We start from the raw sequence: 16,891 nt of genomic DNA on the forward strand, positions 1-16,891 counted from the left end.
ATCAAAAAATTATTTGATTATTTGCAGTGCCTCAGTACATTAAGAAAAGAAGTTTTTCTGTACCTGATATAAATAATTTGTACATAAAGTCAACACCAGAGGAACAATAAAAACAAAAAGTGTACAAATATTGGCATTTGCAGATGATGTTGATATCATAGCTAGAAGCGAAAGAGAGATGATAGAAGCATTTAATGCGATAGAAAGAGCGGCACAAAACAGTGGCCTAAACATTAATGAAACAAAAACCAAATACATGAAGGCGAGTAAATCGACGGGCCAAAGAAACCTACAGAATCTGACAATAGGAGACTATAACATCGAAAGCGTGAAAAATTTTACATATCTAGTTTCACTAGTTAGCGCAGATAACAATGTCAGTGAAGAAGTTAAGAGAAGAATACATATCGCTAATAAAACATATAATGGACTAATTAAACATCTAAGATCTAACAACATCACAAGAAAAACCAAATGAAAAATATACAAGACCCTGATAAAACCGGTCCTTGTATATGAATCAGAGACATGGACACTGTCGAAAAGCGATGAAAACCTATTAGGCACATTTGAACGAAAAATCCTTAGACACATATATAAGGGGGTAAAGGAAAATGACATATGACGCAGAAGATATAACTCTTGAACTATACACAGCATACAATGAACCCGAGATCATAACATCCATAAAGATCGGACGTCTGCGCTGGATGGGCCATGTTGAACGAATGTTGGAGACTGAAACACCAAAACATATTATGAGGCAAACACCAGTAGGAATAAGGTCAAAGGGAAGACCCAAACTTAGATACATGGAACAAGTGGAACAAGATCTGAAAACACTTAAGATTACCAACTGGAAAAACCAAGCAAGGAACAGAACAGAATGGCGGAAAATTCTAGAACAAGCCAGGACCCAGAAAGGGTTGTCGAACTACTGATGGTGATAATGAAATTCAAAATCAAAGCTACGGAAAATATAGGTTATCATCAAAAAATTATTTGTTCAATTGAGCCGCCTCAGTACATTAAAAAAAGGGGTTTTTCTGAATCTGATATAAATAATTTGTAGGTCTTTTATAGCTCTTTGCTCTTATGCAATAAATAAAAAAAAAAAGAAACTGTTGCTAAGTAACTTATGAAAGTATTTTTGGTTGTTTTTTTTTTATGTTCAAAATGTATTACGTACTAGCGGACCCGACAGACTTCGTTTTGTCAAATAGATCTGGAATGTGGCAGTTAATTTCTTTAATTCTTCTAAAGAGAACCGTCACCATATTGATAGGGCGGTGTGTGAATGTCAGCTCGGGTGATCTTAGTATCTTTGCTTCCACGAACTTTGGCCACCCTTTTGGATCCACTAAAAACTTCAACTGGGATGTCTGCCAGAGGGCTTCAAACTAAGAGGGGAACTTATAGTTCAAACCTTATTAAAAAATAATCTAAAGGGATAGTGGGAACCTAAAGGTGACAAATATTTATAAAGTGTGTGCTTCAATAAAAAAACATAGAGATAATTAATTATTTATTATTATTATTATTAACATAGGGTCAATAACCGATGTAGTAAAGAATAATGGAATAAAACGTACATATATAAGTATTTTCAGTAATCGCTTTATGGTAAATCAAGTGAATCATAATTATTAACAAAAATCTGTTTTATTTTAATTGTAGTGCTTTATGATATTATACAATGTTTTTTGTTTGATTACCTGGTGAATATACAAACAAATCTGATAGTTTTTCAACAGAGGAAAAGGCAACATACAATTGACCATGTGAGAAACATGGGTTTTCTAGATTAATACCACAAACACCCAATGATTGCCCCTGGGACTTATTTATGGTCATAGCAAAAGCAAACGTACTGAAAACTGTAGTCGTTTAAATTCAAATAGTACATTAGTTGGAATCATTGGGATGCGTGATATCAAAACATCTTCTCCTTTATACTTTCCTTTCAGTATAGTTGCTTCTATCACATTGTTCAATAATTTTTTATCGCTAACCGTGTGCCGTTGCAAACACGCGGTTAGTTGATATTTCTCAAGATTATAACTACCGATCCAACCTTTAATTGAAGATTGTGAGGTGGCAATCCTGGTAAATTCAGCGAGTTTAAAAATTCAGGCAGATAGTTGACGACATCATCTTGGTTAGTAGCTGAATCAACTGATTTATATATCCCCGATTCGCCTGTAATTTGTTCTTAAATTTTGAAATTTAATTCATTTACATCTATGTTTTTTTCCAGCCAATATAGCCCGTTCGCTATACCAATCATGGTTTCTGTAATTTTGAGCTACATCTGGAAATACCTTTTGAATAACTTCATCTTTTGATCGAGTTAACTGGCAAAAATTTTGAGGAAAATTAAGGCAACCAGTCAAGGTGTCTATACGAAATTTGCCATTACCAATGTCAATGAGTTGTTTGAAGAATATGTCTCCAGATTGATCATTTTGCAACTCGACACACATATTCTTGCTTAATTGTAATACTTTGACTTGTTTCCACAAATTGGAGGACTTTAAACATGCATTGAGTTCATCAACTGGCGTTGATCGTGGAATCACTGGCACTATTTTACGAAAATCTCCTGCTAATAAAATCATTGCACCACCAAATGGGTTATGATTGCTTTGTAGATCTTGGAAGGTTCTATCTAAAGCCTCCAAAGATTTTTTATGGGCCATCGTGCATTCATCCCAAACAATCAATTCACATTGCTGCAAAACCTTTGAACCTTTGCCACTGCAGAGTTCTTCGAAATATTGCAGGTTGGAGTTTCATTGCTTTGCATGTTTAATGGCAATTTTAGTGCTGAATCGGCTGTTCGACCACCTTCAAGCAAAGTTGCTGCAATTCCCGACGAAGCGAGTGCAAGTGCAATTTTATTTTGTGAGCGAATTGTTGCTAATATCAATGAAATCAAAAAAAAGTTTTTCCTGTACCACAAGGTGCATCTAAGAAGTAAATCCCTCCTGTTTTATCATTTGTTACTTTCATAAGTGTATCAAATACATACTTCTGTTGTTCGTTCAATAGTGGCAGATTTTTTTGAATTAATTCTTTCAAAGTGTTGAGATCATACAGTTTTTCTCGGTGTAACTCTTGGATGGACGCCCCCAACGCCGTCATTTGAAAGTATTTGTTATATTGTGGGATATTTAACAAAAAGTGTATGGAATCTGGTCCTATTCCTGAAACCAATGAGTACAATGGCTTTGGTGGTGGATCCAATGGTATCAATTTTACTTTCCCATTTGGGCAACACAATCCATTGGCTTCATTTTTGTAATTTAGTGCCTTACAATGAGAGCAAAACCAAGTTCATAGATCCAATAGTAACACATTGGTAGTTACTGTAGTCAATTGACAAATCGTAATTGTCGATCACAAAGGCAATAAGAAAAGACATATGAAACTACAATGTAGAAAAAACAAAACAGGCAATAGAGCAAAATAAGAACATGAAAGTTTTGAAGAGGAGCGTACAAAAAGGAAAAATAGAAATTAACAAACTGAGAAACAGAACTGGAGAAGAAACAACGAACAAAGATGAAATATTAAGAATAGTCAAAGAGTTCTACACAGAGTTATATAGATCAAGAAAAAAAGATAACAATACGGAACCTGCAATTACACTAAAAACTGGGGTATTAAACCAAGGATCAGATTTAATGCCCGATATAACAAAATCAGAAATCAAAGAAGCCCTGAAGAAAATAAAAAATAATCGAACCCCGGGTGAAGATGCAATAGTATCAGAAGCACTAAAAATTGGAGGGGATGTATTACTTGAAAAAATTAAACAACTTTTCAATATCTGCCTTCACAGCGCCAATATTCCAACAGACTGGAACAACGCTACTATGATTAAAAGTGAAACTGGAACAAACTATGAAGTCGAGATATCCAGGAGTGTCTAGTATACCTGTTGAATACAAAGCACGTGGTGTTCGTGTGTATTAAGGTATAAAAAATGCTTATTAAAATCTTCTTTAAAATAAAAATTTTAAGCTTTTAATAAGCATTTTTTATACCTTAATACAGACGAACACCACGTGCTTTGAACGCTACTATAATTCTATTACACAAAGCAGGAGACAAAGTAAATTTAGAGAATTACAGACCGATTAGCCTCCTCAGCCATATATATAAGTTGTTTACGCTAATACTAGTTAAGAGAATGGAAAGAAAATTAGAGACTTATCAACCAAGGGAACAGGCAGGATTCCGAAAAAGTTAACAAATGGCCATCTACAAAGTATAAAAACCCTAATAGAGAAAGCAGTGGAATACAATAAACCTCTAGTTCTAATATTTATCGATTTTCACAAAGCCTTTGACACAGTTGAGCTAAGCAAAATATTACAGGCGCTTAAAGAATGCAGCCTAGATTATATATATACTAAATTATTATACAAAATATACCTGCAGGCAACAACCACTGTCAGATTACATACTAACAGTAATCGCATAAAAATAGAACGGGGTGTTAGAAAAGGAGACCCAATGTCACCTAAACTTTTTAATACGGTGCTAGAACATGCTTTTAAGAATTTGGATTGGATGACAAAGGGAATAAAAATAGATGGAGAATATCTAAACAACTTACGTTTCGCCGATGATATACTTATAATAGCTGAAGATCTAGGTATGGCAAGAGAGATGGTACAGGAACTCGTTGTGGCTACAGAAAATGTAGGTTTAAATATAAATATCTCGAAAACAAAAATCATGACCAATTTGGTACCCAACCAGAACATCAGTATTGGTTGGAAAGAAATAGAACTCGTAGATAGATATAAATACCTGGGACATGAAATTATGATTGGCAGGGATAACTAGACTCATGAACTGAAGAGAAGAATCGGCCTTGGGTGGGCAGCATTTGGAAAACTGAGAGAAACTTTTAAAAGTGAGCTGCTCACATGCCTAAAGAGAAAGGTATTTGATCAGTGCGTCCTCCCAGTCTTGACGTACGGAGCAGAAACACTTACCTTAACAAAAGCAGCAGTTACCAAACTGAGAGTCACGCAGAGAAGAATGGAGCGGTCCATGTTCGGAATAACTCTGCGAGACAGAATAACCAACGAAGACATCAGGAGAAGAACCGGAGTGACTGACATCATCGAGAAGATAGCCAGAGTAAAATGGAGATGGGCGGGACACATAGCCAGAATGACAGATGGGCGATGGACAAAGAGGTTATTGGAATGGAGGCGAAGGGAAGACAAGAGAAGCGTCGGTCGACCACCTAAAAGATGGACTGACGATTTAAAAAGACTCAATAAAAACTGGATAAGAGCGGCGCAAGATAGACGGGGTTGGAAGCATGAGGAAGAGGCCTATGTTCAGCAGTGGACTCTTGAGGCTGGATGATGATGATGAATTCTCTCGCTCTCGCTTTGTGCAGCGACAATAAAGCGCAAATTGACTCTTCGACGTTAGGAACACACCTACATTATTTAGACACCGGTATGTGCTTGTAATTTAATATAAAATTTATTGAATAGGAATAAAGTTTAAATTGACTCTACATTTATTTGGAAAATATTTGTATGGGAAAAAGAAAAGGGCTGTTTTAGGGTTTTGCCGGAAATTATTCGAATTTTTCTCGCCGTAAAAACCATCCTTAGACTTCAAGGAACATTTTAAAAAAGGAATTGTTAAGATTGGCCCATGTGTTGTTGGGTTATGCGCTTACCAACACATTTTACGATTCATTTTTATATTATAGATGTACAGTGGGTGGCCAAATTATTAGGGACACTGCATATATTTTTGTATTTTCTACTTAAAATTATTTTTTTGACCAAAAAAATTGGTGTTCATATCTGTATTTTACTTGGTAATTCTTCTGGTATAATTATTAAAATTTTTGATAAGCGGCAACACTGGCAGACTGTTTATCTATAAAATAATAATTATTGTTGCATCCAGTGTTGTTCCGTCTACCGATTTTTCGGTAGATCTACCGAATTTGATTCCTATCTACCGATCTACCGAACTGTCCCTTGAATCTACCTAATTTTAAAACAAATATCACAATGACTTGAAAATAAATTCGGATAATACAATTTTTTTTTTTATTTCTGTTACCATCAAAAAACTTTTCAGTGTAACCTAATACTTGGTATTTTTAATACGTTTGTATTAAAATTCATTTGATACTTCCCTATAGTGTTTAAAAATATATTTGCAAAGATGCAAAGAAAGCGAAATACCCCGAGATTCAAGTTCGTAATTTTATACCTAATAATAACATATTGTATAAACATCATTCCGTAATCATAATCATTCACACACGTCTTTTCAATTCTCAAAGAATCTCAAGTATCAAGTGATAAATTATTAGCTAAATGACGGTGTGTGTGCTGTCGGTTTTCTTTGACTGCCGACTTAATCCATTAGCAGATAATGGTTGTTACATCTATTTGAACCAGAACGTTTTAACTTTCTGTAAATATTATGACCTATAACTATTTCTCAAAATATTATTAAACCTTATTTGTATCATTATAGCTGATGTGAGCATTTGGTCCCAATAATTTGATTCTTTATTTATTAAACAAAATTCAATGAATTATGGTTATTTCTAATAATTAGTTCAGCATAATTATTTAAGGTCTTTAACTTTTGAACCATTAGGTCGCCACCATAATGGGAAACTTTTCTATTTTTAGTTTTATGGAAAAAAGTTATTCTTTCTAAAAAGTTCTGAATGATCTAAAACTTAGAATACAATCATCAGATATTAAATTTTTTTAGTAATATAGGCAGTTTATCAAAAAATATGAATTTTATGTTCATATTTTTTGACAAACCTCGTGTATATGGCTCAAAAAATTTAATTGATGATTGATTTTAGGTTTTAGGTCATAAAAACTAAAAAAAAATTCAATTATGGTGTTCACTTAATTGGACGCACTGTATTATAATATATATATATATATAATATATATATATATATATATATATATATATATATATATATATATATATATATATATATATATATATATATAATTTACGTCATTGCATATGATCTACCGAAATCTACCGAATTTTGCCGAAGGCATCTCCCGATATTGGATAAGCTCCACGGAACATCACTGGTTGCATCTCAGTTGGTCATCGGCTGTCACCGCAGTGAGGTTTAAAAATATTTGCAAATCGTTTTAAATTGTTTTTGGTCGGTTTTCGTGTCAGATATATTTAACAGGTAAGTAATATTTGTTATTTTTGCTACATTTAATGACACGAGTTTATTTAAAAAGATTGTTTAAATTCAAAATTATTTTTTTAGCATGGGCAAAATTGCAGACTTGTCTCCAGGGAAAATTACAGAAATAAAAACATTATTACTGCACTCGAGGCTTTCCCAGAGAGTTATAGCAACTACTGCAGGTGTTTCAAAGTCTGTAGTTAATCGAATAAAAATAAAAATGAATTCAAACGAGGCATTGGAACCGGGCCGTGTTGGAAAATGTGGCAGGAAAAGGATTACTACTCCTCGTACTGATCGTAAAATTAGGGATATTTGTCTCCAAAATCGTAAAAAGAGTGTGACACATCTGACTACGATGATTAATGATGAAGGAATTAATGTTTCCAGAAGGACAGTACGACGACGACTGGCCGAAGAGAATCTGCTAGGTCTCCGGCCTATGAAAAAACCACGGCTCACCGAAGCCATGAAGAGAAAGAGACTTCAATGGGCCAAAGAACACCGAAGTATGACTGTTGAAGACTGGAGTCGAGTAAGTATGACTTTTTTTAATGAATGAAGTTTGTGAACAGCGAATATTATCATTTTTACAGGTATGTTTCTCCGACGAATCAACATTTCAGATATTGGTGGATAAAAGTGCGTTTGTCCGACAACGTCCTGGGGAGCAGTTCCATCCAGATTGCATTGTGGGGAGAGTTAAACATCCATTGAGTGTCATGGTGTGGCCTGTAATCTTGGCAAAGAATATAGGACGCTTATACATCGTGGAAGGGACAATGAGACAGGACCAGTATAAGCGAGTACTTGAAACTCCGCTACTGCCCCAGCTCAAAGAATGGTTCCCTGGTGAAAAAAATTACATTTTTATGCACGATTCTGCACCGTGCCACAAAGCCAGGAGTGTAACTTCATATCTGATCAAAGAAAATATTGCAGTTCTGCCCTGGCCGGGAAACTCACCTGACATGAACCCTATAGAGAGCATGTGGGAGTTAACCAAACGGGAGATCGCCAAAGATATTATCACCACGAAGCGGCAGTTGATTGAAGCTCTTATTAGAGAATGGCATCATAACCCTAACTTAAAACACAACGCAGGAGTTTGTATTCAGAGCATGCCCCGACGCGTAGAAGCTGTAATTGCAGCAAAGGGTGGCATCACTAAATATTAAAATTAGTCATATTATGTTAAAAAAAATTTTGCGAAAAAAATAAGTGGTTTTACTAACAAAACTTAATATTTTTGTGACCATAATTTCTCAATCTCTTATACAAAAAATAAATGCAAGCCTTAAGGCCAACAAATTGCAAAAAAAATCAGTAAAACTAAAAAATTAAGAAATCTTTTACTGTCCCTAATAATTTGGCCACCCAGTGTACATCGTTTTATTTTATTTAGTTTTTCTCTGCTTTTTTTATGTAAAAAATATATTTTTATGCTTCTGTATTTTGTATACCTACCGTAAAAATATTAAAATACATATTTACAAAAAATTGCGTGTACAGTTTAAAGCAAAAAAAAAGATAATTCTTTTGATATCATCATCAGTGATGCTACAGCTCTAGTTGAGCCTTGACCTTCCCCAGTCTATTTCGCCAGTCGTTTCTCTCCATCGCCAACCGTTGCCAATTTGCCGCGCCGATTTTCCTTGCGTCCTCGTCCACACCGTCCCTCCATCTCAGTCGTGGTCTGCCTCTACTCCTATTTCCCACTGGGACCGATAATAGAGTTCGTCTGGGTGGGTAATTTTCATTTGCTCTTGACACATGTCCAGCCCATCTAAGCCTACCTATTTTTATGAAGGATATTACATTTCTACCATTTACTATTTTTTTATACTTCTCGTACAATTCGAAATTATATCGCCTTCTCCAAATACCATTCTCACAGAATGCGCCCATTATTCTTCTTAGTATCTTCCTTTCGAAGACGAGCAGAAGATTTGCGTCTGTTTTGGAGATGGTCCATGTTTCTGACCCAATTCTTTTGATATACAGGCCGGAATTACCACTAATTTTTCAACATAGTCCAGAATCAGATTTTTTTGCATTTTAGTGAAAACAATTTTTTTTTGACGAATAAATACAAATTTTCATTTTTTTATTAATTATTTTGATAAAGAAAACACCAAGCTATCAAATATACTTTAAATCCATTTTCTCTTTTATTTCATTTCCTTAATATTGACGTCTAAAGTCAAATATTCCTTAACTGGACCGTTAGTAGGTCGGTTTACCTTATAGTAATATAGTTATAACATGAATTTAAAAAAATAAGCTTTCGTTTAAACAAATAATCTGATAAGCCTTAGTGGTTGCATTGCTTAAACATTGCTTCGACCTCTTCATTTAATTTAAATTAACTGCTATTTTCCCTGAGCCAATATTAACTAAGCTTTCATTCAAAATTCACAAGGGAACAGATAATATAACACTAGCAATTTGTAGAGTAATTTTGGTTCGCTCTAGTCGCTTGAAGGTATTTGAAATATAAGTGGTAATGAATGTCCATTAGAATTTAATACCCTGATATTTTCTAGTAAAATTAGATTATTCAGTCCACTCCGGATATTTGAATACAATACTCACTAAAGCGGTCTATCAAAATATATAATTCCCGCACAAAGTTCCCGCATATTTTTTTTACTTTTACTACTTGTAATACCTGCACATTTTACAGATTTAGTTTGCGAAATATTTTAATTCTTAATAATCGATGCAGATCGTATAAGCAAAGATAAAATTGTATTTTAATTGTTAAAGATGTTCAAAATTTATCTATTCGTTCCGATAGTAACAGTACATTATTAAGATTACTTTGTTCTGAAGGTATTTTCTTGTGGCATGTTAAAGTAATCAGTATTTAAATGGGAATAAGCCACAATTAAAGGTTAAAGTAAGTTTATTGACGTTTCAATTTCCACTTCGGAAATCGTTCTCAAAATACAAACATTAGTACAAATTTTGATTTTTTGTTGCTTGGTGAAAAATTCTTCTAAACATTTAATTTTATCTGACTCATTTATATTAACAAATCAGACATACATTATACATTTTAAAGTAGACGACTTTAAAATAATATTGCCAATGTTGTTGAGTTGCGTTCCTGAGACGACTTTACTTGTAAGATAGTCCTTTCTTATATATACAGGTTGAACGAATTTAAAACGGAACATACGAAATCAATGTATTTCGGCTTAACTCAGCTCTAGGTGGTTGGCCAACAAAAGGTTGTCAAATAATTATATTATAAAAATCCAATACTTCAGAGGGCTGCTGGATTCTGAACTCATTCAAGAACAAGTCCAAACTCCACCCAAACAGGTTGCCTAGAATCACTGTGAAAACTAGACTACACAAGCAGTTATTATGCTGTCAAACCACCTATCGCTTAGTTATAGTCCAAGAGATAGAGCCGAAATTTTGAATTGATCAGTAATATGACATTTCTCTATTGGAATATATTCATTGTAACTGGGTTAAGACTTTGCCTTACAGGTGGACGCCGCTCGTGGTACAGGGGGTGGCTATACAGGGATGAAGTTGTCATTTTTTTCGGAAAAATTAACGATCGATAATATGGCTGAAAATTTGCCCAGAGTAAGATCTTGGTATAACTAGACGAAATCCCAAAGGGCGGACGCGAAAGTGGATACATAAGGGGTGGCGGACAGCGGGGTTGGTACAGAGAGCCATAAAACGGGGTCAAATGTACCACTTGCCTGCGCATTTTAGTTCTCGGTAACAATTTTCAAACTGATTTTGATATGATATTTTGATGATATTTTTATACCGATTGATTTAAAATTTGTATGCTCACTTCTTTCACTTCACTAAGTCATATTTACTTTACAAATCACATTTTTTTCTTAAATATAAATATTTTACGAATTAATTTTTAATTGAATAAATGTTTGATATTTAATATTTTATTAAATTAAAGTAATTTTATAATGTTAACTATTAAATATTTTTGGTATAACAAATAGTAATTTTACTTATTTTTTATTACAATAAAAAGGTATTTAAATTTATATTGCATAAATAATGGTTGTTCAGATATAAGAAAAATTTGATTTATTATTACATTAATAATCAAATACAAAATATATTATTTCTATTTATCAATAGGTAAAATTCAATTTGTAGAATTTCTTTAACATTTTACAAATAATTATTAATAAAAATCAATTTATAAGTGGAATTATCAATTTTTTAAGTTTTGAAATTTACTTTGGAGATATTTTCAATATTTTTTTTTAACTTTCAAATTGATTGAATTTTTTTTTCATTAGTTAATTATAATTTTACAAATTCTGTTTGGACAATAATTTTGCATCATTATTATTTTAAAATATTAAAATAATACTGATGCGCGTTCCATTTAGATCAGTAATTCTAGACGCATGCGCTAAATGTAATAATAAGTATCAAGATGCTTTTATTCAACTTGGTGAAACTGACTTCGATTGTAATGAAGTTTTTGAAACCTTAGAAACTTTCATATGTCACTTATATGGAACAGGACTGACGAGAACAATTCCAAAAAGAAAAGTAAACGATGTCAGATTTTTACTATTTAACCGGCAGTATAAGTTGCATGATGTGAACGAGCCTTTAAAAAAAAAACTAAAAAATTTCGATGCTTCAAGCTTACCACCACGTCAAGATAAATTACACCAACATCTACTCCGAGCTCATTATATTTCAAATATTTGGACAAATGCTCATTAAAAAATACCAACAGAATTGATTGTTGAAGAACATGGTTGGGAGTTTGAAGATGAAACATATAAATTCAAATGGTTTAGTGGACCTCAGATGCCAGAATCAGTTCGAGAAGTAGTGATTGAAAATGAAGCAGATAATGAATGTGATATTATTGAAAGTGAAAGTGACGAAGATGATGAATGTGATGACATCAATGAGAGTGAGAAAAATGAAGAAATTTTTAAAGTTTTTCTAATTCTTAACTTCTAATTAAGTATTTTTTTTTCTTATCGGAAAAATCGTTTGAAAATTTTTGGAAAAAATCATGGTATAACTGACAAAAAATCGAAAGGATTCTACAAATTAGATTTTACCTCAAAAAATTACGAAAATTTTCATTTACGGAAATTTTTTTGGAAAATTTTGAGGAAAACTCTACTTGACGCTTTTCAGAATAGTAACAGAAGTGAGCATACAAATTTTCAAATAAATCGGTATAAAAATATTATAATAAAATCAGTTTGAAAATTGTTACCGAGAACTAAAATGCGCAGGCAAGTGGTACATTTGACCCCGTTTTATGGCTCTCTGTACCAACCCAGCTGTTCGCCCTTTTGGATTTAGAGTTTTTAGGGGCTAAATAATGAACCATGAAAATGGCGGACATATTACTTATCGTTAATTTTTTCCCAAAAAATTGCAATTTCACCCCTGTCCGCCACCCCTTATGTATCCACTCTCGCGTCCGCCCTTTGGGATTTCGTCTAGTTATACCAAGATCTTACTCTGGGCAAATTTTCAGCCATATTATCGATCGTTAATTTTTCTGAAAAAAAATGACAACTTCATCCCTGTATAGCCACCCCCTGTACCACGAGCGGCGTCCGCCTGTAAGGCAAAGTCTTAACCCAGTTACAATGAATATATTCCAATAGAGAAATGTCATATTACTGATCAATTCAAAATTTCGGCTCTATCTCTCCGACTATTAGGCAAGCTCCTCTTTCCTTTAAAGGAGACAGATAGTTGAACGATATTTTATACAAAGTCTATCACCGGGTATGGATTTATTTTTGTCCAAGTTTTATATTGGTCCACTATTTCAAATGCAGTTCAAACAGACATATATTAAATTGTATGTTCCGTTTTAAATTCGTTCAATCTGTAGATAGTCTTTCCTGTGGAAGTGGCTGAAACCTATTTTAGAGTGTAATTGGAGCTTCTTCTTCTTTTGAATCTTTAAGCCTTTTTCTTTTTGATCTTATTGTTTGCGATGGGTGTTTATTATTTTGAGAGTCTTCTTTTTCTTCATCTGACATCGAATCATATTTATTCTGTGTTTCTGGATTGTTTTTTAAGTTTAAGTTAGCTTGAGAGTTTGATGTAGATTGAGAACAGTTGGTTTGCTGGGAAACTGTTGGCTGTATCTGATATTGTTGTTGATAATTATCAAAAGGTATCATTTGGTTGACTGTTGGTTGATTTGAGCACAATGGTGGATCTTGAGTATTTATTTGACTTATTTGGTAATACGGATGTATTAGGCTTGTAGGCTCGTTCTGCATTACAGTTGGAAACTGCACTGTAGCGTACTAAAAATCACTTGATCCTGGTCCGTTCCCTGTTGGAAACATTTTTACTTCACTTAGAGCTCACTTTAATTTCACATTGACTGAATAAATGAAAATTTATTCATTTACCAATAATCAATTTAAATATACCAAATCTCGAGAAGATTAATAATTAGTTAGCACAATTACAATATCTTCAGAAAAAGCCAATTTTTTTAAATAAATACTTTGAACCGGTTAAACCGGTTAAAAAAAATAATAATAATAATGGAACAAAACAGAATTCCTCAAGAATGGAGATCAAGCATCCTAATACCTCTCTTCAAAAAGGGAGACAAATCGAAGCCGGAAAATTACAGAGGAATTAATTTATTAAACACAACACTCAAATTAACCACCAAAGTGATAACAAATAAACTGAATGAAATTATAACACTAGCAGTGCAAGAGAAGTCATTAGAATACAACAAACTGGCATATCTATGTTTCGTGGACCTTAAAAAGGCATTTGACCGGGTCAAATTAAAAGACGTTATCCACGTACTGAATGCAAGAGACATACCTCTAGGAATAATCAAAACGATCGAAAATATCTACCAAAACAACACAATAAAAGTAAAAGTAGAAGAAGAACTAACCGACCCTATTGAAGCTGGCAATGGGATAAGACAGGGAGATTCCCTAAGTCCTCTATTGTTCAACCTGATTATGGATGAAATAATCAAAAAAGTAAGAACTTAAAAAGGATACCAAATGGGAGAAAAACAACTTAAAATAATCTGCTATTCAGACGACGCAATACTACTCTCTCAAAGTGAAGATGATTTACAACGTATGATGCACCAATTTAATATAACCGCCAGAAAATTTAACATGTTAATTTTCCCATCAAAGACAAAATGCATGGTTATAACAGCAAATTTACTAAGATGTAAATTGGAGCTGGAAGGTCAGATCTTAGAAAAAGTGATGGAGTTTAAATATCTAGGCATCACATTATCTAGCTACGGAATGCTCGAAACCGAAGTGGAAGATCAAGTGAATAGAGCAAACAGAGCCGCAGGCTGCCTAAACGAAACAATATGGAGAAATAAAAATATCGGGAAAGAAACGAAAGGCAGAATTTACAAAACAGTCATCAGACCAATAATGACATACGCGTTAGAAACAAGACCTGACACAGAGAGAACAAAAAGGATGTTAGAAACAGCAGAGATGAAAACACTTAGAAAAATTGATGGTAAGACACTATGGGACAGAGCTAGAAGTACAGATATACGACATAGATGCAAGGTGGAGAACATCAAAAACTGGGTAAGAAATAGAAGAGTAGAATAAAACGATCATATAAGCCGAATGACAACAAATAGAGTAGTAAAGACGGCAAGGGACGGTTCCCCAATAGGAAGACGATCAGTAGGAAGACCACGCAAACGATGGAATGACAACTTACTGGAGGCACATTGAAAAACAGACAGAGTCCTGTCTATATAAAAAGATGAAGAAGAAGAAGAACCGGTTAAACTTAGAGATAATATAAACAATACATAAATTAGGTAAATTATAAGGCGGTATCGGTAAATCTTATGTAAGGTGGTAATTATTAGGAGCTGATTTTCACGATATTTTGTCTAAAATAAAAACAGACCAACTTTATTTATAGAGTAACTGGCTTAGTTTCGATGCTATAAACTAAAAAAATAAAGCTTTTTTTAAACAATTTTACAAAGTTTTAATACGTTTTTCCCGATAAGTACTTCATTTTTTGGTTATTTCACGTTGAAATATTCGATTTGGAATTTGACAAATAATAACCTACTTTTCATTAGCTACAACTCTGCTTTTACTGGCTTGTGCTGCTTGTACTTTATGAGTACACCATTTTTTTATTTTTTATAAGCCATACATTTTTGCTAGGAATATTTTTTTTGATAACTACTGTCTTGACCCACAATTAGTTAACCGTGAAATATACTTGCTATAAAATATTATTTTATTAAATTAAAATAATATACGACGACAATTTTCATAGAACTATTTATTGCTTACTATACATGTTTACAGAACTGAGTTTCGTTCGTTACTACTAAAAATACATTACAAATACCTAACAGAAACCCCTAGTAGAGGAAAGGGCGTTACTAAGAACTATATAATTTTATCTTGGGGTAAAAACGTAAATTAAAAAATCATTCATATTATCCTTATCAGAACCATATATAGATGCAGCGGATGCGACAACAATAGCCGACGGGTTTGACTTGTACATACTTTCTAAAGAAAGGGATTATAATTGACAAATTTTCCCCAGAAATATGTAAAACTAAAAAATATTTTAATCTTTTAATAGATTTCTGGAAACTTAAATTTACCCAAAACCTTAAAAATTACTATTATGAATCTAAATAAAATAAAATCGAAAAATAATATGAACTGAATTGTAATGAGCGGGTACAACTACTTACTTTTAAAATTATTTGTGAAAAACCGTCTGAAAACGTGATTTTTATTTTAAAAAATGAACATTTACTCAAACTCAAACAGTACATTAACTCAAAAAGTATTACCTTGCTATATAGAATAAAACATGCAAGAATTAGTTAATTGATCCATTTCGGGACTAATTTTAAATGTACGTTTTTTCAGCCCCGAGAAGAGGTTGCTTTCACCTTCCCGAGTAAAATCAACACTAGTCCTAAGTCCAAAAGTAAAATTGAGGGTAAGAGGAACCTAAATCCAAATTTTTAAGCCAATCCGCCGTGATGAGGAAAATTACACTCCAAAACGGTTATTTAGTGGAGTATAAAAGGTTAATTCGTTGTCGTGTGGTTCAATATTCTGCTGTATCTGTTTAAGATAATTTGATTTGATTTTATACTTTTATTTTCAGCTAGTTCATCTGGCAGAGAAGATTATTGGGTATCTACAAAAACGCCAAGTAGCTAAAGAAAAAGCCAATGAAGGACCCGAAGTGGCATCTAATCAAGATTTAGAGGATAAAACCCAAGAAATAGATTTGGAACAATCTGAACAAAAGAAACTTCAGGAGGGAGAAAAACTAGAAAAATATGAATTAGATGAATAAAATAGTTCTAATATTTAAATTTGCATCATTTTACAATAAAAATATTTCTGTGACACAATATAATTATGCATAATATAATAAATTGTTTTTTTTTTGTTGATATTTTGGATAAAAAACTTATTAATAATAAATATACTTTAGTTTTATGAAAAAAAGTTATTCTTTATAAAAAGCTCTAAAACCTAGAATACAATCACCAAATATTAGACTTTTTTAGTCTATAGCCACGCTGTTTTTCAAAAAATATGAAGTTTATATAAGAGTTGATAATGTCCACAAATT

General features: G+C 32.9%; 1 protein-coding gene across 2 annotated transcripts in view; it reads left to right on the forward strand.

The window, feature by feature from the left end:
- The window catches only part of BBS4 (Bardet-Biedl syndrome 4), a 222,218-nt gene extending 205,547 nt beyond the window's left edge, over positions 1-16,671 (forward strand). For both annotated transcript variants that reach the window (XM_072530948.1, XM_072530949.1), the window contains one exon: positions 16,415-16,671. In XM_072530948.1, the coding sequence (XP_072387049.1) occupies positions 16,415-16,609 (195 nt within the window). In that variant the 3' untranslated portion in view covers positions 16,610-16,671. The remainder of the gene's footprint in view (positions 1-16,414) is intronic.
- The last annotated feature ends 220 nt before the right edge of the window (positions 16,672-16,891 follow it).

This window comes from Diabrotica undecimpunctata, chromosome 5 (assembly GCF_040954645.1).
Source record: "Diabrotica undecimpunctata isolate CICGRU chromosome 5, icDiaUnde3, whole genome shotgun sequence".
In the NCBI taxonomy this organism is placed as follows: Eukaryota; Metazoa; Arthropoda; class Insecta; order Coleoptera; family Chrysomelidae; genus Diabrotica; species Diabrotica undecimpunctata.